At 40.4% G+C, this 23900-nt stretch overlaps 1 protein-coding gene across 3 annotated transcripts in view; it reads left to right on the forward strand.

Moving 5' to 3' along the window:
• Positions 1-241: 241 nt before the first annotated feature.
• Frem1 (FRAS1 related extracellular matrix 1) overlaps positions 242-23900 on the forward strand; it is a 139142-nt gene continuing 115483 nt past the window's right edge. For all 3 annotated transcript variants that reach the window (XM_070033150.1, XM_070033148.1, XM_070033149.1), the window contains exons 1-3: positions 242-562; positions 16646-17142; positions 23740-23834. In XM_070033150.1, the coding sequence (XP_069889251.1) occupies positions 16909-17142; positions 23740-23834 (329 nt within the window). In that variant the 5' untranslated portion in view covers positions 242-562; positions 16646-16908. The remainder of the gene's footprint in view (positions 563-16645; positions 17143-23739; positions 23835-23900) is intronic.

The following is a 23900-nucleotide window of genomic DNA, read 5'->3' on the forward strand; positions in this document are numbered from 1 at the left end:
GCCTGTGTGCTACCAACTAAGAGAGGCTGCTTCAGCTCAGCCAGTGGCAGAGCAGTTAGTACATCACTAATAGTGGGAAAGGAAGCTGGGAAGGGAAGCAAGCGACCTATTAACAAAAGCTCAGCCTTGTCCCTACGGACCAACCAGCAGAAGGGACGGGGAGTGTGGCTGTCAGCCAGGGAGGTCTGGCTCCCTGCAAACAGTTGCAGGCATCCACAACACCCCTTTTCTCAGTGAGTGCTGAAGCTTGCTGCTTGGAAGTTTTCTGAGCGGCAGTAGCAGCCTTGGAGAAGAGAAGAACAGATCAGCAAAAGGAGTGGAGCATGTATGTGAACTTTTTTTTTTTCTGTATGGGTTAATGGATTTTTAGTACAAAGAAAATTCAAACTCAGCTGACCTGAAAGACTGGAATTTCAGCTCTCTTCCTTTGCTGGGGTATTTTTTTTTTCTCCCCCTTCCTCTCAGAGCCCTTTAAACCAGATTACTGGGTCACTGACTTCTATCCAGCCCTCCAGTTCCAAAGGTTTCTAGCTTTTTGGCTTGGAAAGGAAAACCACTACCTGTAAGTATTTTCTTTCTGTGTTTCCTCTCATCCTCATGGCGTGGGCTCTCTTAGCAGAATGACCCAAAGGCCACTTGAGGTCTCATAACAATGCAAGACTCGAGAAGTAGCAGGCAAAAGTTAAATCTTCCTTTGAACTCAGAAGTGGTAGCAAACCAAATGCCAAGAATGGGATTGACATATATTTCTAACTCTCTGGATGCATCTCCAATGGCCACATACCAATGGTATCACTAATTTTAACTTTGGTAAGATTTCCTCCTGAAGTTAGAAATGTTTTCTCTCAGCTAGGTTAAAAGATAAAGAAAAGAGATGCAAAAACCAACAGAACAGAAATATTCTCAGGGTATGAAAATCTAGAAATTTGGAGATGATTTCTGGATAGCTTTTGCTTTTGTAAAGTTGTACTTGAATGTGTGATTTCTATTTTATAAGGGTGGGGCAGTACTGGGGAGGCAAAGAAATCACATTGTTCTGAAGTTTTCCCTTGGTTTTTAGGCTTGCAATGTGGGCTAGAGACATGGGGACTAAAATCAATCATTTCTTTGAGTTTTCATCTGGATCATGGAAATCATTTTCAAAGCATTTAATTTTAGTTTCTATTTTTTTTAAAACTAATGCATTCTCTCTGGATGCATGGTGTGAATTATAAAGCTTAAAAAGAGCGTTTCCGGGGTTGGTTGGTGTTTATTGGCTGGGAATCTTGCTAGAGAGATTAACCTCTTCAGGGCTGTTTTGCATACCAGACCTAGACATCCAGCAGCCTTTCAGGTTTCTGATGTGGAGAATTGTTACCCTTGCTGTCTCTAGTTAAAGTTTGGAGAGTTGTACGCTTTACTTACTCTCCTCCCCCCATTCCTGCTGCTACTTAATGAAAATGCCTTCTGTGCAACTTCAGGAAAGTGGCTAACTACCCCTCTGTTAGGGAATCAAGATGGAAACGAACCTCCTGGGTTCTTGGTGGAAAGGTAGATTCCAGCCTCACCCCTGGAGGATTCAAGACTTGGGGTAGGGCCAGAAATCACCCAGGTGAAGCTGATGCTGGTGATATCACCTTCGTTGCCTTGGGTAAACAGTGTTCAACGGTAGACTTGACAGTTAAACTCTTATCATGTACTTGGTTAATACCAAACCTCCCATCTAAATAATCAACCTGAGTCTGAGCTGATGTTGAACATAACACATGCATGATGTTCAAGCTTGACAGCCGATCTAGGACATTTTAAACCACTTTCCCACCAACTTATCTGTCTTTGCCCTGTTTCCTTTTCCGTCACTGCCTTTCCATTTCCATGATTGAGAAAGGAAATTAGCTAGAGCTATCTGGACACCATATCACCTTGATGCCACATGTTGGGCTATTGATAGCATGATCTGCCCCTGATGGCCAAGCATTATTTGTCTTGGAAACTTGAAACCCAGGGCTGTTCTTCATTTATCATCAGTCTTCTGGAGATGTGCTCCTGGGGCTGGACTGGGCTGGTCTGGGCTGACTTGGGCTAAGCAGGGCTGGTTTTCTTGGGACAGTTCATGAGTTGAATTCCTAGAAACTGAGTTTGTATTGGCCCAAATCCCCAGGGATTGAGGAAACAGGAAGTGGTTGTACATTATGTTAAAGTCCATCTTTGACAACATATGAAAGGCAGAATGCTGCCTCTGTGCCTAGCCTCAAATTTTATAACATTTATAGCAAAAAGAAAACAGGATGTAGTACTTAAAACCTTTTCCTTGCTTCGCTCTCCTTATCCTGAGTGTTTTGGGCATGCCTGCTAGGTGCCAGCCAGGCTCAGTACTAGTTTCTAAGGGTTCTGAAATAATCAAGGAGAGGGTCCTTACCCTTATGGTGCTTCCAGTCTTAACTATTGGCACTCAACCTTGGTGGCCCTCTACTGGCTCTCAACTTCCCTTTCACTGTCAGCCAAATGAGTGTGAGTGTCCCATATTCTGACTGTGGTGGATTCAATTTTCACTCTCCTAAACACAGATAGGGCGTATGGCTTTTTATTTTTTTCATTTGCTTTGGGACTAGGCTCAAGGCTTAGCTTACTGTTTTTTCTTCAAAAACGTAAAAGTGATAGCATGTAAGTTTTCTCCTCAGAAAGAACCAGAATCACTGGTATACTGAGTTAGACAAATGCCACCTTTTCAGAGCCACCACTCCCAACAGGATCATGTAACTACAAAGGCTGCTTCGCTGGGCCAGGTCACCTGGAAGGGCGCCTCTTATCATGTCTGAATCTGATGTAGCTCCCCCTTTGGAGAGCTGGGTGGTCTGAGCAGGACTTGCAGTCTCTGCCTCCAGGCTTGCACAGCTTGCAACCTGACCCTTCCATTCAAGTCTTGCAACAGCTTTTGTGCAGCCAGGTGAGACGCTCAAGCAGAGGCCTTGGAAGGGCTGGGAGCAACAAAAAGCCAACAAAAAGTCTTCTCCCTAATGCAATGTTGCCTGTATTGTCCTGCATCAGTGATGTGGCTTCTCTTAGTGTAGTGACTGGGTCACCAATTTGAAAGGGCTCTAAAACTTGGTGAGCAGGATAAGAAAGATCTATGTGCTTGTCGGGCAAAGGTAGCCTCCAGCTGTCTGAATATACCACATGTGGTAAACTATTGACTTGATAATGATACGAATCTTGAAAATTAGGATATTTTAAACTGAATGTTTCTTGCCCTTCATTTTTTTCTTATACAAAGCAACAATTACTTTTTGTTTGAACTGTTCATTTAACTGTTCTTTTAAAGTAGGGGTTTGATGATATTTGGAATTGTGTATTAAAAAGTGATTCAAAAGTAGTCCTTTTGTGTATCATCCAGAGGATGTCACTTTTCACTTTCAGTTCTATCCTGGGAATTTTCCTATCTTGCTTCTAGAAGCAGAGGAGTGGATAAAAAACGCTCCAGGATGAAGTCTCAGCCTTCCATTAGGACATACCTCTGTATTCCATCAAGTGTTACCAGCTGCTCAGTACTTACAAATGCTAATGCTCTTCACTCTACTTCAAATAATTGGGTCACATTTTTGTGTTTTGAGGTCTTGCTCAGTGCTTTGGTATGTTCATTCCAAAGCCTCAACTTCTTGTTAATACACAGAGAAGCTTCATTTTGTGATTTATAGACCAAATGATTTATTGTAAAGCTAAGAAGATTTCAGAAAGAACAGAAACCCTGCAGGAAGACTCATTCTCTCATTCTGTGTGTGTGTGTGTGTGTGTGTGTGTGTGTGTGTGTGTGTGATTTTTACTCAGGACTTCATTCAGGATAGGCAGGCAATCTACCACATGAACCATTACTTCAGTCCTTTTTACTTTACTTTTCAAATAGGCTCTCACATTTCTTGACATCCCTTGGCCTCATCCTTTGATCCTTTTTCATATTTGGAATTATGAGTGTGAACCCCTGCACCCAGCATTCTGATCCAAACTTTAAAAGTTATCAGACATTTCCTATTAAACCACTCTCATATACCCAATTTGTCTTTCTTATACAAATTATCCTACTTCTTAGACAACATAGTAACACAGTAGACATGCTTTAATTATGTTTTATAGAATTTTCTCCCTGAGCTGGGTGCCAGTAGCTCATGCCTATAATCTTGGCTACTCAGGAGGCTGAGATCTGAGGATCGTGGTTGGAAGACAGCCTGGGAAGGAAAATCCCTGTGAGACTCTTAGCTCCAGTTAGCCACCCCCAACTGGAAGTGAACCTGTGCTTCAAAGGCATCGAGTACTAGCCTTGAGCAAAAGGACAGTGCTGAGGCCCAGAGTTTAAGCCTCATGACTGACCAAAAACAAAACAAAACAAAAACAAAAACAAAAAAACAACCCCCCAACTCTCTCTTGTTTTTTCTTGTAGGCTGAGTTGTCTGAAACAGATCTGTGAACTCACAGGGTGAAAGTGCGAAAATCATCCTGTCTGTATTTCTTCTTGTCTCTATAGAACTGGAGAATTGTATTGGCTATTTCAGATAAATATATATAGAGGTAAATTATTTTGTTGATCTTGGGATTTAGCTCCATTGTAGCAAGGAACTGACTTTTAGGAAGAAAGGTTTATTTGAGAACTTGAAACTTTGGGGCTGCACCATAGTGAGCCTGTCAACTATCACCAAATGGAAGAACAGCCATTCCAACAGGTGGAGTTCTGTCTCTCTCTGTCTCTGCCTTTCTTTGTCTTTACCCTTACTGGTTAACCTTGAGGAAATGTTCTTTCTGAAAGTACATTTGAGGCTCCCTCCCATTCTCTCTGTCTCTTCCACTATTTTTTTCTAACAAGTCTAATGTTTACATGGGTGTCAGCCAATTAACATTTACAAAGCTTCTCTGCCCTAGAGAAACGTGGGCAAGCAGAACCATAAGGTTGTCAAAAAATCTGGGAGGAGCTTACAGACCAGAGAGAGAAGCAAATTAACAATAAAATGCATGTAGGTGTGCAGCTTCCCACCATAACAAGTAAGCATATAAAACTGATGGGGGTAGGGCACTGGACCCTGAAGAGAAGTAGAATTCACCCTGGCAACTTGGTAGAGTAGGAAGAGAGTTTCCTGGCAAGTGGAGCAGCATACACAAAACATGCATAGACTCTGCAGCTGGCCTGACAGTCTGGTGTGGGTAAAGAAGGAAAGGAGTTCAGTGTGACAATATGTCAGTGCTGGCAGGACAGTCTTACTAGAGCTTGGAGAGGTGAGCAGGGGTCGAGCCAACAGGGAAATACAATATCACAGTTAAAGAGGACCCTACAGAGCACACAATCTATACTTCTTTCCTGTAGCAAAGAGCCCCATTCTTTGTCTATACTTTAGCCCTTATTATTAGCAGAGAACATTGAAGATTATTATTTTTTTCTTTCTAAAAGTCAAGCAAATCTTTCAATTGTTCTCCCTGGTTCCATACCTTAGAACCACAGTAGGGTCACATATCTACATATCTGAAGACAAACCTTTCTTGTTTTGTTTTGCATAAATTACTGTCAAAGCAGGCCTGCTGTTTCTCATACATGTGCAGTTAATTTGGGGAGATATGATTACACATTTTTGCTTATTGAAAGCTAATGCATTGGCTCAAGTCCATCATTCCAGCCTTTGCTTATCAAGGCTGTGGATCTAGTTTGTGTCCTCAGTGATGATAGCCCTCTTGGGTTTGTGCTCTTTGTCCAAAGGGCAGACTTGTCTTCTGTATCTTTAAGTATTTAAAGAAATATTTAACCAGAGAAAGTGAGAAACAGTTGTAAAGACAATATTCTGGACGTTTTTCTTAAGGGAAATGATACCTTGAAACCTTCTTTAATTCTTTTTATAAAGAGGCCACAAACCACAGTATCTCTATAACTATACTCAAAGAAATGTCTAAAGGTTAATGAAAAGAGCTTGGAGATACCAGTGCATTCCTTGTTTTGACAATAACATTAAAGACACCGTAATTATTGATTTCAGTTGTTAATCGCTATGTTGAGTGATACTACATGCAACAGTTTTGTCCTCTTTTCAAAACACATAGATAAATAGGTCCCACCAGGCAGGATGTGATAATTTAAGCCTGTGACGGGCGTCAATAAACTATAATTTTCTGCAATGGCAAGAAAGGAATCTTTCCAAATGGGTTGATCAAATCTCAAGTTTCCCTGGAGGAAACATTTTACCAGGTCTTCATAAATGGGGAGAATTTCAATAAAGATGGAAGAAAAGACAGGCAGTATGAAGCGGCCCCCATTTTTAATATAAATGTATAATATGTTAAGGGAATGTGATGTTAAGGACAAGTTCTCTAGCAATTGAAGTGTCAACAACCTGTTTCAAGTTACAGACTCAATTACCTATTCTCACACTTCATTGTTTTGATGGTTTAGTTTTTAATTTAGTATTTCCTTCAGCTGAAGGAAATCAGACTTTAGATCATTTCATATCATGGCTCAAGAACTTAGATTTCCTGTCTGATTGACTTCTGCTATGTTAATTAGTGTCTACTTTTACACAATACATGGGAATGAACCCACACAGCTCTTTTGAAAAATGATTTTAGATGGGTCCTGGTGGCTCAAGCCTATAATCCCAGCTACTTAGGAGGATAAGATCTGAGGATCATGGTTCAGAGCCTATCCAGGCAGAAAAGTTCTTGAGACTCTTTCTCCAATTAACCAGAAAAAATGCTGGACTAGGGATTTGGCTCAAATGGCAGAGCTGTGAGTAGAAAAGCCAAGTGAGTTTGCAAACCCTGTTGGAAGACGTGTGCGTGCGTGTGCGCGCGCACGCACACACACACACTCACACACACACAATTTTACTTAAATATGGAAAATAGCTGATGGCTTAAGTCCCTAGACTTTAGGAATGATTTAAAAAAGCTCAGCCATTTCCAAAGGTGCTAAACTAGGAATTAAAAAATCACTTCTAAGTGATTTATTAGTAAGCAAAGAGTAATAGTCCCATGGCTTTTAGATTTGAAGTAGTTAGCAAAGACTTTGACATTGTTTTATATCTTATTTATGCCTTGCTCACCCTGAGGCTGTGTCAGTCATACCTTTTCCTGGTGTTAGCTAGTGGATCTTCCAAACTATTTAGCCAGTGCTACAGTAAATGGAAATAAAATCAAACCCGTAGTCACATAGCCTGCATTTAAAAAATCAGTTCATGATATGCTCTGGCAGATCATAAACTTTGGCTACAGGATGGAAGCATAGGGGAATTTCCTCAGGCAGTCCAACTAGCTTTGCACTTTTATATTATCTTTCAAAAGCCCCAGATGGAACCCATTTTATCTTTCTCATTTGGTTATAAAGCCCATGTGGTGCTGATTTGCTGGTTCTAGCTGGGAGTAAGCAGGGTGCTCTGTGTATCATTTTGTATTACAGATGTGGTGTGGCCTTACTCATTCGTGATTGCTGAATTGTTTTATTGGGAACTATTGGTCTCCATTTAACCCTCAATAAAGAGACAGTTCCTGATCCTAGGCTCTGCAAATTGCTTTGATGCCAGGCCCTTTGTAGTGTGTGGAAATCACAAGCTACTGGACATATTGGTAGGAAGACTTTGGTTCTTGCCTATCCTTTCCCTGAGCCAGTGTCTGTCCACATTGAGAATGACAATGACAAGTGGGACACAGGCCGAGATCACACAGTGCTTCACAGCAGGCTGGCAGTCACAGACTGCCCAGCACTTAAAGGACCACAACTGTGGTGTTAGCCTGATGGCCACAAATCTGAAATTCAGAGTTAAGGATGTTAAGGCAATATCACAGTAAGGAGCATGTGTACCCAAGAGTGACAACTTCCCAGTCCATAAAACCAAAGCTATCTTTGTAACAATCGTGTGAAGTTCATATTGTGAAGCCCTACTAGATAGATGATGAAATCAAGGCTGAGAAAGTTCAAATAACTATGCTGCAGGTTGAAGTTCTTTCCACAGACACTAAGTGTTTTTTTTTCTTTTTAAAAGCATGCTGAAATAAGGCTTTCCTACCCAGACTTCCATGAGCAAAAGTTTATGACATCAATGCTTTATAACATGACCTTGCTTTCTCTTACTCTAAGAAAATCCATTTTGCTAAACCAAGGAATTGACTCATTTTTTTTTTTAATTTCAGAAATTTGTCTTTGTTTTCTGTTGCTCAATAGAAGAGACCAGAGATTGCTTATCCCAAGCAGAGGGATTTTTTTTTGCTTTGCAGTAGATAACTTCAAATCTCCTTGAAGTTCAATAATAATTTTGCAAGTAATTAGGGAGATCTATTACTTCCTGCTTAAAATGAACTGTGTCATTTCTATCTGATCTTGAAATACCATAAAGGGGAAAAAGGCAAGAGAAAATATCTGCCTTGTGAATAATAAAATATAGTGCTATCTTATGTATTTATATGTAGCATATTTATTTATTTACCTTTGTCTTTAAAGATTTCCAGCAAGGGATAAAGTTCACATGCAAAGTGATAGTACAAAATTCTAGTTAAATTTTATGCTTTTTTTTTATTGTAAAGATACTGTACAGAGGGGTTACAGTTACGTGAGCAAGGTAATGAGTCCATTTCATATTGAGCATTGTTACACCCTCCTTTGTTTTTCCCCCAGCATCCCTTTCCTCCCCAACTGTCTAACTCCTCCTCCTCCTCACCCTCTACCCCCGCAAAGTTGTAAAGTTCATTTTCAACATAGTGTCTTATACATCTCATTGTTAACAATAGGTCATCCTGTATCCTTATTTCAGCATTTTGTTATTTCCCTTCCCCTCCCCAAATTAGAAAAATGTATATACAAGATGCAGGACGCTGGACTCAAATACAGTGACAACAAGGGCGGTACCATGGAAGAAGAACATACAAAGAAACAGAAAAAAAATCACATAGTACATTAAAAAGAACAACAGGAAAGATAAAATCTCTTGTGTCCCTATCTTGGGGTTCATTTTGCTTAGCATCAGGTTATATGATCATATGTACATAGCTTTTGACCTTTTCTGCTTGTCCTAGACATATTCTAGTTATTGCAGATAAGGGAAACCATGGGACCTATGTTTCTTTGGGCCTCGCTTACTTCACTTAATAAAATTTTTTCCAAGTCTTTCCATTTCCTAACAAATGGGGCAATGTCATTCTTTCTGATGGAGATATAGAATTCCATTATCTCTATCTCTAGCTCTAATCTATATCTATATCTATATTATTTTTATTTTTTTGTCGGTTGTGGAGCCTGAACTCTGGGCCTGGACACTGTTTCTCAGCTCTTCAACTCAAGGCTAGCACTCTACTATTTGAGCCACAATTCCACTTCTGGCTTTTTCTGCTTATGTGGTGCTGAGGAATCCAACCCAGGGCCTCATGCATGCAAGGCAAGCACTCTCCCACTGAGCCACCTTCCCAGCCCCAAATTTTATGTTTATTTATCTCATTTTCCACCTTGATTTTCTGACAAATTAAAGCATAAAGTTTTAGTTCTGATGGTTTTGCTAACACAGAACTGTGTGTTCATCTTACACTTGTGGCTGGTTTTATAGGAAGGGTTATCTACCCAGTTCAATGGAAAGTTCCTCCGAGATGCTAGATTTGGGACTTCCAACCTTTCTTTACCTTATGTGTTGGAGTCTCTCTGCCCGCCTCCAGTCATTCCACACTAGTTCTTGTGTTCACTTTCCTATGGGTCTGATCTTGAAGTCGCATCTCCAGCCTGGTCCCTTTCTCTGCCTTAACCCAGAGACTTAATAAGTCTGATGATTTTCCTGAAACAAGTAAGGCTCTAACTTCAGTCTTTGGACACTAAAGAACATTTATAGCAGTAATTCTCATTCCTGGTTTCTCATAGAAATTACCTGAAGTTAGATGCTTGGACTTCATCCAGACAAAGTAGATCAGAAGGTCTGGAGTGGTGGCTTGGGCTATTGCAATATGAAAGTAAAGATGGAATCCACTAGAGGGTAGCTGAGACAACTTTTGCATCTCCATGTGGTTCCTTTTGTCAGTAATGGTAGTACAGATACCTTCTCTGAGCCCTCACAGAACTATTTGCTTCCTTCAGGGGCCCTAGAGTAGAACTGAAGCTAGGACAGTGATATCTTCTTTGAAACAAGACTTTTCTTAGAGTAGGCCACCATAGCACACAACTCCAGGGGTGGTCTGTACATTGTGGTCTTTGTGAGCAGTGTCTGGGTACCACCACAGCATGGTTTCCACATGAATGATGTTGTGGTATCTGCTGTATGAGTTGACCAAGACTCAGTGAAGCAAGTGCCACTCCATATCTTCTGATCTACTTTGTCTGGATGAAGTCCAAGCATCTAACTTCAGAAGTCTTCCAGGTAATTTCAATGAGAAACCAGGAATGAGAATCACTGCTATAACTGTACTTTAGTATCTAAAGCCGGAAGTTAGAGCCTTAGGTCCTTCTGGAAAATCATCAGACTTATTAAGTCTCTGGGTTAAGGCACATAGGCAAGATACATTTATAAGACAAATATTCCAGTGAAGCAATTACAAATATGCCAGAAATGCATTCTATCATAATGAATCTAGGCAGTGTTCATGGATTCACAGTTTGAGCTGAACTTTTTCAGCCAATTGGGACACTGTGCCTAGGATAAATATGTTCCCTCCTTTAGACAAACCGCAAACCAACATTTGAATATAGTCTGTTGTGTCTCAGAGATTCCATTAAGTGTTTGAGCCATGATTGCTTCTCTTTTTCAAAACATTTCTCAGAATTACTGGTATTTGCAATTTGTTTATTTTCTTTTTTTGAAAGGGGACAGCATATTTCTATGAAGGCCAGTCTGGCTTCAAACTTGGAATCCTTCTGCCTCACATTCCCAAATGCTGGGATTACAGGCATATGCCAGCATGCATGCCTGGATTATTTGTTATTCTTTTGCAACGTAATTCTTATATATAGTATAATATGTATTATATATTATATCTTCCTATGCATCTTTGTTCTTTATTTTCAGCTTATGATGTGTATGGAGACTGTTTTCAAATCAGTTATAGTGTTTTCAATCTCATCACCTGATAAAACCCTCCTACCATGTACTCTACAGCCCACATCAAATTCTGCCCAAGTAGGTAGATTAACGTTCACTTTTCTTAAGGCCATTAGGATGGATGAGCTCTACTGGCACTAGTGTGTGTCCACCTGCAGGAGCTTTGATGTGGGGGAGTTCCTTGTGAGTCAATGAGATCTGATCATCCTTGAGTAGCTAGGGATCCCCAGAATGGATGGAACTCTGAAAGTCAGCTAGACTCCAACCCAGTCCCTAAAGGCTGTGTAAGGCTTGCTGTGGTTTGTGTCATTTTGTTTTCATTGCTGAAATCCCTGTACTGCTCCACAAAGGGTGTCCAGGCTCTGCCGGTGGTCACAGGAATGTTGATTCAGCCTAACCCATGGGACAGGTGAAAGGATGGCTCAATTGCAGCTTTAAGAATTAATGTGCTCTGTTTTTGTTTGAAACACTGTAGGGTTACAGAAAGGTAGAGTGGAAAGTAAGAGTTCCTGTACATTTCCCTCCTGGCCCTTGAGATTCCCTTGATGAGCTTCCTTGCATTAGAGTGGTACCATTGGTATAGTAAAGCTACAGCCCATAGTTTCCATTGGGATTCATTCTTTGTAGTACAGATTGTGATGTTTAGCTGATGAATGTTCCATGACTTCTACCCACCATTCTAGTGGTAACTTTTTTGGTGTACTTAAAAAAATCTTTAAGTAGTTGTGCTAAGGTGTTGCCTTTAACAAAGCAGTTTATGAAAATGATATATCTTGATCAATATCACCCCCTTCAACATTCTTACCCACTCCTCCCTGCCTTTTAAAATAAATTAAAAAATCCAAGCCAAACACTGATGGCTCATGCCTATAATCCCAGCTACTCAGGAGAAAGAGATGAGGAGGATCATGGTTCCAAGACAGCCTGGACAAAAAGTTTACAATTTTTTTTTTAAAGCTAGGTTTGGTGGTACATGCTTTTCATCCCAAAGTATAAATAGGAGTTCCATGGTTCAGTCCAGCAAAGGCAAGAAGTGATACTCTGTCTCAAAAATAACCAGAGTAAGGGCTGGGAAGGTGGCTCAGTGGTAGAGTGCTTGGCTTGCATGCATGAGGCCCTGGGTTCAATTCCTCAGAATCACATAAGCAAAATGAAAAAAGCCGAAAGTGGCGCTGTGGCTCAAGTGGTAGAGCGCTAGCCTTGAGCTGAAGAGCTGAGGGACAGCGCCCAGGTCCAGAGTTCAGGCCTCACGACTGGACCCAAAAAACAAAAAAATCCCCAAAAAACAGAGCAAAAAGGATTTGAGGTATGCTTCAAGTGGTAGAGTACCTGCTTAAGTAATTATGAAATCTATTGGCATAGTGATTAGTAACCATTTCAATGTAACAGTGTGATGGCTGCAGAACCCATAGTACATTTGCACAGCATGTGCACTGCACAGATGAAAAGGTAACAAGAAAGATTAATAATAAGGAACAAGCTTATAACAGAAAATGTGTCAATAGAAAAGAATGGTAAACAACTCTTTGTACTATGGTTCTAATTAAATTATCAAACTGGATGCAGGCTCAGACATGCACATGTAAATGCTCTTACACCAAAGAATGTCTTCTTTGGGTATTGGAAAGTACTGTTTTTTTTTTTTTTACCTTTTCTGTTTTTTTATCCTTTAACAAATTAGCACATATTTCTTTTAAGACAAGAACTTACTTTCAGAGGAAGCAAGTAAATAGATAAAATGAAAGATATAAATTAGTTGACTTCTTAAGCTGTACTTTCTGTGATTTAGATTACAGTTACTAAAAAGAATTCAGAAAGGGGAAACTGAATGCTGTAGACAGAATCAACACATTTTATTGATTTAGTAGATTGCAATTATGAAGTGGTTGGTTTGCCTGGAGGCCTTTAAATTATGCTTAAACTGTCAGAAATTGGAACATTAAGATCCTGGTAGACAGGGAGTCCATGTTAATTATATGCTCTTAAAGTAGTAACTACTTCCTTTGGATATCATTGCCTCCAATGAAACTAATTCTCTCCACAGCCACTGATTGCTATCTGCAGCCATAAAGGAGGTTTTACTGTAAGGGTTAATAGGATGTAGTAGTTAGTAGGGGGCTAGTGAAGCAGTTGCAAAGAGGGTAAAGTTTTGTTGAAATGTGAGAAAGTGTATACCATAAAGCAGTTAGATGCAGGGTCCTGGAGTTGGGTAATCTGGGCTCCAGCTGTCTTCAGCCAGATCTTGTACTGACCATGTCTACCACTTCCATCTACGCTCTCTTAGCTAGCTGTTGCTGGAGGATCCAGTCTTCCTCACTGACAGCTCAGTGCCCCTTGGTGTGGTGGATCAACTTACATGATGTACAATTTGGATTCAATTCAGTTGTCCTGCGGATCCTTATATGGTTCCATGTTTATGCTTGAACACTTTTAAATTTGAATTTTTAAATTCAAAATGTATTCTTTTTATCTTCATGGCAGCTAATTCTATAGTCATTACCCAGGCTCTGCTGATGAAACAATGTATGTTGTTTGATATTGAACCTTATTTTTTGGGGGGGGGGTTCGGTCGTGGGCCTGAACTCTGGGCCTGGGTACTGTCCCTTAGCTCTTCAGCTCAAGGCTACACTCTATCACTTGAGCCACAGTGCCACTTCCGGCTTTTTTTTTTTTTTTTTGCTTATGTGGTTCTGAGGAATCGAACCCAGGGCCTCATGCATGCAAGGCAAGTGCTCTACCACTAAGCCACTTTCCCAGCCCATTGATATTGAACTTTTAAACTGTTACTCTTGCAGTCTTTCTCTACTTCTAGTTCTTCTTGGCTTTGTGTGTGTGTGTGTGTGTGTGTGTGTTTCTTTTTTGGTCAAGGTTAGTGTTGTAGTACTTGAGCCACAGCTCCACTTCTAGCTTTTTGATGGATAATTGGAGACAAGTTATAACTTTTCCTGCCTGGGCGAGGTTTGAACTGTGATCAGATGTGAGCCATCAGCACATGTTTGCTGCTTGTTTTGGAAATAGTAAAGTTCAAGTTTTTACCTGTACTAAGACATGAGGAAGAAACACATTCTGATGATTGTTGAACCTGATTTTTGGCCGTTTTTTAAAAAATATATAATTTTATTGTTATTATTAAGGTAGAGATAACCATTTCATCTGTAGGTAATGAGTGCAATTCTTTTTCAGACAATGTCATCCCTTTCTTTGCTTTGGTGAGCCTAATTTTGCTGTGCATATGAGGCCTAATCTCTGCTATTCTGTTTTTCCTGAGGAAGCTTTAATCTTTTATTTTTTGATATATTTCATAATGATAGCATCACATTTATATGGGGCTTTCTGTATTTGTGTATTTTATTTTGTTTTGGCTATGCTGGAATTGAACTTGGGGTTTTCAGCTTGTTAGGAAGTACTCTATGACTTTAGTCATGCCTTCCCCCATTTCTTTTTCCATCATAGTTTAGATGAAGAACATGTGCCACCATACTCAGTCTTTTATGGTGAGAGGGAGTCTTGAGAACTTTTCTGCCCTATCTGGCCTAGACCTTTATCCTTCCAAATCATAGCCTCCTAAGTAGCTAGGATTATAAGAATGTGCTACTGCTCCCTGCCCTTGTATGGGGCTTTATAATAAAGAAAGTATTTCCACACTGATTATTTCCTTAGAGTGTTTATGTGGATTTCACTAGATCAAATCTCAGAAAGTCATGTTTCTCTCTTATTTCCCAGTTTGGAGACATACCTACTTCTCCTGTCTCTGAATAGGTTTCTTTTCTATATGGTCTTAGATTGCAAATGTAAACAAAAATGTTACTTTGTTGTGAAAAATTCAACTATCACATTTGTGGTTTTGTACAAATAAGCCACACTGATTCATCCTCAGGCAACATGGTCAAGGGGAGGGTGTGAACAGGTATTTTTTCTGACTAACTCTATAAAAACCAGGCTAGTCTGTGAAGTGCATACCGTCTGAGGTGCACAGGCAAGGTGCTGCTTCGAGAGTAAAATAGTTCTAACCGTGACCGGGCCTTAAAGGTAGTTAATAGAGGCATTTGTAAAAGCAGCACAAAAATATCTATTTACTAACCAAAGAGAAGATTCTAATTAAACTAACACTTTAAAATTGAAGGTTTTATCTGCAATGAAGACAATTAACATGATGATAAAGAAAAAATCCCAGGGGCATTGTGGAGACTGGCTGGTTCATTCTCTAATTTAATTCCTGCCCAAAGTAATGGCATTACCATTCTACCTTTCCATCATAGTAGAGAAGACACTGTTTGACACTTCCTGTCTCTGGCACTCCAACTTTCCTGAGCCAGCCAGTGTAGTGTCTCTAGAGTTATCAACTGCTCTGAGGTTTGTTTTTTTTTTTTTCCATCAGCTGTAGTTCTTCAACTTCTCTACCAGGTTTGAAAAAAAATGGTATTTTTCAAAGTGCTCTCTCTGTTTTCACGGTAAAGGTTTTGTTGTCACAAGAGGGGAAACAATCTAGCCATTGCACTCCTGTCTGGAAGAGCCATTCCTGTTCTTGCTATCTTTATGGGTTCATCAGAACCTCTATTCGTTTCCAGTCACCACCTTCCTGGCAGCCTTTAGAAGGTGGTGATAGTTATGAGTAAGGTCTGGTGGGAGGGAAGGAAGAATGTCAGAGACATGTCTGGGTAGACCCTCTGACAAATACTTATTTTAGTTGTCTCTCACTTGTATGGATAAATGTGTTGTCATCATTAAAATCTTAGGCAAGGCAATCCACTATTGAGCAGCCCCGCCCCCCAGCATGGTGTAAGGCTTTGGTACCCTTAGCAAACTGTCATTGCTTTACTTCAAAAATACTTTGAATTTCAGCCTATATTTCATTACATTTTACTTTGGATGCAATCATTTCAGTTTCCAAGAAGATAAATTAAATATGCAATTGTAAAAGGCTAAAGTAGAAATGAAAGCTATTTATGTAACTTAGGTACATAATAAAGTAATGGCATTGTAGATAATATCAATATTGTCTGGGTTGGATATACAGGAACACATACCGCGTCATTAACTGTATCCACTGAGGCTCTGTCACTTGATCATGGTCTCTTTTGCACATCAACAAGAATTACATGTACATGGAGGGAACAGCTGACCTCTCCAGTTCCCACTTCGGTGTTTCTTAAGTAATTTCATTGCCTAGCAGAGTTGGTCTGGGTGACAAATTGCTAAGCTTATTTCTTCACTGGGTTGTATTAGTTCAGGAGTTAATCACGTTTGCAAGCAATGTGCAAATAATCCTCCCAGCTCTCTGACATGAATTAGTTCGCAGTACTCATTTAACAAATGAGAAACGGGAAGCAAAAAGCTCCCTGTAACTTGGAGCTCAGGGGATCATCCGCTGCTGCTGCTGCTGCGTGGTTGCCCCCAGCTGCCCCGGGCTTGCACCAGTCTCCTGCGGGACCACACAGTTGACATCCGATTGGGATCTGAGGATCATCAGGAAGCAGAGGAATGAAGCGACCTGGGCCTGGAGGTCAAGTTAGTTTATTTGTTTTTAATTTAGCTGAAATGATAGGCTAGTTGAAAGATCCCTTTGTCAGTAGCGACCTTTTGACTAGCAGCACCCCCCCTCTCCTTCCTCCACCCTTTCTCCCCGCTTGCAGGATTAGAAAAGCACTTGGAAGGCTCATTAATCTTGCCAGCGCTGTCAGGAGTGATCAGCGAGTTTTATTAAATCTCCCAGGACTGACTGAAAAGCGTCCTTGTCTGGTTCTGAATGAAAGGGGCATGTTAAGATCTCGGGGCTCACCCTGGGGACCCCTGGCCCTGCCCCGTGGACAGCCATCGGACCCTCCCCGCCGAAGCCCAGGGGCACGCCTTTGTTGAAGGACTCCAGCCGTCGCTACAGCCACTGGGCCCTGTCAGCATGAATGCTCCACGCTGGGCCCGGCCCGAGGCCCTGCTGCTGCTCTTGCTCTTGGACTGGACCAGCTCCACCTTCATCACTGTGAACCGAGGGATGAGGGTGATGAAGGGCAGTTCCGCCTTCCTGTCGGCAGAAGACCTGAAGTTTGCCATCCCCAGGGAGAAAGATGCCTGCAAAGTGGAGGTGGTGAGGAATGAGCCGATAACCCAGAGGGTTGGAAAGCTCACCCCACAGGTAGGTCCCGGGCGAGAGTCTCTGTCCCTAGTTGGATGGGTGAGACGGGGAGCAGGTCTTCTCTCAAGCGGTCACCAAGGTGAGTACTGTAAGATGTTCCCATGGGTGAAGGTGAACCGCACCGCTGAAGTTCACCCGCGTGCTATCCTACCGCTTTCCTCTGGGAGGTGGAACTATGGTTTGCACCCTTCTGAACTGATTTCAGAGAACAGGTCTGCAGTGGGCAGGCTCTGTTCCACGTGGGGCTGACATCTGTGGGGCTCCTGATGTCTTTAGGTTTAGACTAATGTGGATGCACACATTCTTCATAACAACTCCCATCGTTTTAGCTTTTATTGAAGAGAACTTTTATGTATCTTGACCTTGTAGGTTAGCTAAGGATGCATTATAAAGCAGAGTGTAGGAATGGTTCAGGTCTCTCATTTTTAGGGAGCAAAAGAAGGGGGGAGGGAGGGAGAGAATGTGTGTGCAAGAAAGAAAGGGAGAGAAAGATAGAACGAGAGAACACAAGCAAGCAGGACAGGACAAACTCGTAAGGATTTCAATAGACAACTACTTGTAGCATATGCTATCATTAATCTTTAAGGGATGAGTCCTGCCCTGAATTATCTTACTCATTGCCAGTCAGGGGTGGCTTTGCATAAGATATAAAAATTGCAAGACATTTTTGAGATGTACTTGTGACTTCAGAAAAGCAAAGGTTAAACATGAAGGCTTTTTTGTTTATTTTTAAAAGAGAGAGATAAAGAACTATAGATATTCAATTCTTCATAAATGTCTGCCTTAATATTTCTCCTTAATTAAAACCTCAGGGACCTCTTTATTTAAGGATATTCTATTGTCATTTTTGTTTTTTTTTGTCAGTTGTGGGGCTTGAACTCAGGGCCTGGACACTGTCTCTCAGCTCTTTTGCTCAAGGCTGTCACTCTACCACTTTGAGCCATAGTGTGACTTCTGGTTTTCTGGTAATTAATTGGAGATAAGAGTCTCATGAACTTTCCTGCCTGGCCTGGCTTTGAACCTTTATCCTCAGCTCTTAGCCTTCTGAGTAGCTAGGATTACAGGTGTGAGCCATCAGTGCCCAGCTAAGAGTTACTGTTTAAATCTAATTTTCATATACTTTTTAAGGTATTTCTTTTCATATATTTTAAGGTAATGGTTGACTTTGCATACAATAGTAAATTGCTTCTGATTGTGTTACTTGTTCTTGCCATAGCTTAACTTTACAAATGATCTTAAGAGTGTTCAACATTGGATAGTATTGCTGCATCTAGAGAATGGACCATTACCAATCCTAACTAGGAACTTCATTTCCTCTCCATTTGGGTAAAGAAACATGTTCCATGAGGTTACTCCAAGTTACTGAGCATGGAAGAGATGTAATAAAGAGTTTTAGATAAATGCTAGCTCAAATTGTTATCCTTAGATATTTCTCTTACAACACTTAAAATTACAGACAAACTCAGAAACACCAAAATACTATAGAAGGAAATTTCATGGTATGATAGGAATCAAATGACTCATTCCAGTTTCCTACGAGACTCTGTTTAAGAACTTAAGAATTTTTGAAGAGTTAAAAAGCTACACATGGGCATTAAAAATGTTAGAATATACTAGTGGCTGTAGGTATTTCAACATTGTATTCCAAAGTGTTCAGTAGTAGTAGTAACTTCTCCTGACTTTCTTCCAACATTTTATGCCCTGTGGAAGTATGTGTCAGGGAAAAAGAGAGACCTCGTATATTAGACTTTAATGTCACTGTAACCAAGATATACCTAAGAGCAAAATTTGAAAGGAGGAAGAATTTATCTTAGCTCTCAATTTCAAATGTTTCAATACATATGGTGGGTACAGCAACTTGCTTCTTGGCAGCCAGGAAGCAAAGCCTAGAAATAACAAGAAATGGCCAGAGCAATCATCAGCTACCAGGAAAATTCTGTTCCCTGTGACCTACGTCCTTCAACCAGGTCTACTTGCTATAGCTCTACAACTTCCTAATAGTCTATTCAAAAAATTTTTTTTTCTGGTTCTGGGACTCAGGGCATGAATACATGCATGAGTCACAGCCCTACATATATAGTAGAGGGCCATCTTGATTTAATTGTCTTTGAAAGACACAGACACACCCAGAGGTGTTCTATGTTAATATCCTACCCAGAGGTGCTCTATTCTTTTTTTATTTTTAATATATATTTTTATTGTAAAGATACTGTACAGAGGGGTTACAGTTACACGAGTAAGGTAATGAGTACATTTCCTATCAAGCATTGTTACCCCTCCTTTAGTTTCCCCTACCAATCCTTCCCTCCCTGCCTCCCCAACTATTGTAATGTCCTAAGCATTTCTCAGTCTAATCAAGTTGACAGTCAAGATTAACTATGGCATCGAGATAGGGTATCACGGAGCTCAAATAAAGCCCAGCATGAGGCAATGGGTTCTCAACTATAGGAACCAGAATTAAGAGCAAAATGAAAATATTTATAGTTTTGAGGTGCAGCAACATAGGACTCTGATTCTAGAAGATTAGGTTCTTTGGGAAAGCAAAGACCTATGGACATACCGATACATACTGATCCTGATACCTTATAAAGACTGATGGACTGGACTGATAATTTGGTTCTCTTTCTCTCTCTCCATATGTGTGTATACATACATATATATATATATAATTTATATATATGTAAATTTATATAAATGTTCAACACTTGTATAGGAGTTAGTCTGATTACTTGGAGTAGGAGGAGCAGGGAGAAAGGAGAAGTAAAATTCCTACTGGCAGTTCCCAAGGGCAAGTTGTCTGTTGTCTAGCTGTATTTTGCTCAGACTCAGGGGGAAAGGGCCTGCTGTTCACTGGTTCCTTTCTTCTCTTAGAAGGCAGTTTGAGAGGATCTATTGTTACATAGGCCAACCTCCACCTTAGAGAGCCTCTGACTCCTTAATCCTCATGGCCCTTACTGAGATGAACAAAATTGCCTCCATGATTTTTGTCTTTTGCTGTTTGTTTTTGTTTTTGCAGTGTTGGAAATCAAACCCAGGGCCTCACTCCTGATAGGCAAGCACATTACCACTATGCCCAGTCCCTATGGAGTTGGATGGGTTTTTAGTGATATTTTAATGATTCCAATTATTCTACCTGTTTTGAAAAATAAGAGAGCAAAAGAGATTCAAATGACCAGAACTAGATCAAAAAAATATACATGCTCACAGGGATTAAGGGTTGGAATTGATCTCCAATTTATCTACATCTCTGTTTTTAAGGTAAAAGTCTAGTTATTATGAAGTTAATATGGAACAGAAACAGCACATAATGGGGCTGATAGGAAATTTTTTAGCTGATAGGTTAGGAACATCCCAAACACACAGACACCTAGTATATTGTACTCTCTCTTTCTCTTTTTTTCTCTCTTTTTTGTGGGCCAGTCCTGGGTCTTGAACTTAGGGTCTGGTCTCTGTCTCAGATTTTCTTTTGCTCAGGGCTAGTGTTCTACTACTTGAACCACAGCTCCACTTCTGCCTTTTTTTTTTTTTTTTTAAATCTTTTTTCTTTCTGTAGTTTAGAGGAGATAAGAGTCTCACAGATTTCCTGCCACAGCTGGTGACCCTCAGATCTCAGCCTGCTGAGTGGCTAGGATTAGTGTGAGCCACTGGCACCAATTTTATTGTGTTCATTATTATTATTATTTTTTTGTTGTTGGTCATGGGGCTTGAACTCAGCCTGCTGTCCCTCAGCTCAAGGCTAGTGCTCTACCACTTGAGCCACAGCACCACTTCTGGTGGTTTATTGAAGATAAGAGTCTCATGGACTTTCCTGCCTGGACTGGCTTTAAACCACAATCCTCAGATCTCAGCCTCCTGAGTAGCTAGGATCGCAGGTGTGAGCCACCAGCACCCAGCTTTGTGCTCATTTTAAGTAGAATCATATCCTGCATTCTCAGTGTATGCCTCGAAACAAATAGGATGCCTCAATTGGATTTATATAATCTAAAGTGGATACGTAGTTTATATCTTCTAAAATTTATTCTATGTGTGAAATCTACTAATATGTGGAGTTCATCAATAGTTAAATATAAAAACTTTGTGTAATAGGAGAGTTTATAAAGTAGGAAATATTTCTTTTTTAAACTTTCAGGTGACTTTTGTTTGTTTGTTTTGGTGTCTTTTAGCTTTTCTTCTCAAAGTTGGTGCTTTACTCACTCCAGCCACTTCACTGGAGTTCTACTTCAAGCTTTATTCACTTGAGCCATTCATTTGAGCTCCACTTTAAGCTTTTTTTTGTAGCTAATTAGAGGTAAGAGTCTCATGGACCTTCTTGCCTGGGTTAGCTTCCTTATTTTTCAACCTTCTCAGTAGCTAGGATTATAGGCATGAGCCATCAGTGCCCAGCTTATTATTATTATTATTATTATTTCTGGTAATTTCAATGAAAACAAGATTTCCAAGGAAGGTCTGAGAGTGGGAAAAATTTGTTCTTGGTTTTTAGTGTCTGGCTCAGCTCTCCCCAGGGATGAACCATGGCCAAATAATGTATATGAGGACACAAACACACACACACACACACAACACACACAACACATACACTGTCTAAACACACATAAGGACACAAACACACACACACTCACACACACACACACACACACACACACACACACACACACACACACACACACACACACACCAGCACACATACACCATCTAAACATGATGCTTTAATGGAGCTTCAGAATAAGCTGTAAAGCTAGGTTTATGTGAACCCACTCCCAGGGAGGGCACCGTATTAACAGCACCCTGCTGTGTAATGAGCAGTTTCATGTGATTTGCACAGAAAATGTTTTGTTTAACATCTGTTCAATTAGTGTTTTCATTTCATTACTGAAGTTTTCCGTAGAACCAACAGGTTCATTTTCCTATTGGATATTCAGAAAGGGACTGCAATGAATGCACCCCAGTACCTTCTGTTTACTTAACCCCTGGATATCATCAATTAGACAAGGTCGATAGGTTTTCCTTGTGTTTCAAGATGAGGCTTGGTCACACCTGGTCCACAGCAAGTTTCCTGGGTGGAAAAATACCTTAGTTTAGTGCTGAGCTTGCTTTCTTTGGATAGGAAATACAGTGGTGAGAACATATCCTTAGTTTCAACCAGTTTACTGTCATTAAAGTGAGTAATGAGTTAGGAGTGTGTGACAATTTAATTATAAATTGTAATTGAAAAGCAGTTGAAGTGGAAAAAACCAAAGCTAGACAGTAATTAGAAAAGGATTTAACTCTCCTTTGTTTTAGTTAGTAAATTTATGGACAATTATGGTTGTCGCCTTTTATAAAAGGAAAACATATTAGGAAACATAAAACAGATGTTTCTTTTAACAAAGCAGATTGTCTCTTTATTACCATGACTATTTGTCTGTGATACGGGAAAGGGCTTCTTTTTATCTTCTTCCTACTTTCCAACTAAAACTAGGAAGTAGTAATATCTATGGAACAAGAAATTTATTCTTATTAGTGATCATTCCTTCTAAGTGTAGGTCTTGTTTGAAAATGACTGAAGCTGAGAAAGGTACAGAGAAAATACTGTGAGCTCCAGAGAGAGGGCATTTCTCAGAATACTAAGTCAGATTGGCAGAGGGGGCAGCAGAGGGACATGATACAGGTGGAAGGGAAAACTTCTTTAAAAACTAGGATTGCTTAGCTGGGTGCTGGTGGCTCATGCCTGTAATCCTAGCTACTTAGGAGGCTGAGATCTGAGGACAACGGTTCAAAGGTAGCCAAGTCAGGAAAGTCTGTGAGACTCTTATCGCCAATAAACCACCAGAAAACCAAAAGTGGTGTTGTGACTCAAGTGGTAGAGCCCTAGCCCTGAGCTGCAGAGCTGAGGAACAGTGCCCAGGCCCAGAGTTCAAGCCCCGTGCTTGATCAAAACAAACAAACAAACAACCTAGGATTCCTCAATAAATCAGACATTTCCTTCACAGTTTTGAGAGAGGTGATGCAGTTAATTATAACTTAATTTACACACAAGAAGTTGTCTTTAGATTCTGTGTTTCATGGGCCATTTGTGCCATTCATAACTAGTAAAGCCATTAATGAGAAACAACTGTGGATTATGTTTGACTCTGGCCAACCACAGAATGTCCATGGCTGGTAGTTTCAACTTTGAATTGTGTCAGTGTTCTCTGCAAAAGAAGAGGTGGGTAAGCCAACGCATGTGTTTCTTGAAATACATGGAATGATTTCTCACTGAACTGCTCTAAACTCCTAGAGGAGTTAAATAAAAATTTGATAAATGGGAGCATCTTTAAAAGTACTATAGTCTATCAAAGGACAACTATTTGAAGAAATAAGTATCTTTTAGTTTCTTTGCTTGGCCAGTTTGGATTCATAGTTTAGATACTAACAAGACAAGACACAGCCGTCTAAGCAGGATAGTGAGTGGGCACAGGCACAGGGCAGAGGTGTATGTTTGTGATTGATCTCTCCATCCCCTCAGTCACACTACACTCAGAGACCACAGGTTTTCTGAGCCATAATCTAGCTGGGAAAATGGAACTTTGCACCAATTTTCTTACAGATTTTTTTTTTTCATTTCTTCACATGAACTAGGTCTTTGACTGCCATTTCCTTCCCAATGAAGTAAGGTACGTTCACAATGGGTGTCCGATCCTTGATGAAGATACTGTGAAGCTTAGGCTTTACAGGTAAGTGGCATAGGAGCTTTGCTGATATTTCCAGATCATTGTGCTGTGTTCTTCTCTTTTGATGTG

This window comes from Dipodomys merriami, unplaced genomic scaffold (assembly GCF_024711535.1).
Source record: "Dipodomys merriami isolate MVZ:Mamm:240054 unplaced genomic scaffold, mDipMer1.0.p SCAF_22, whole genome shotgun sequence".
Lineage (NCBI taxonomy): Eukaryota > Metazoa > Chordata > Mammalia > Rodentia > Heteromyidae > Dipodomys > Dipodomys merriami.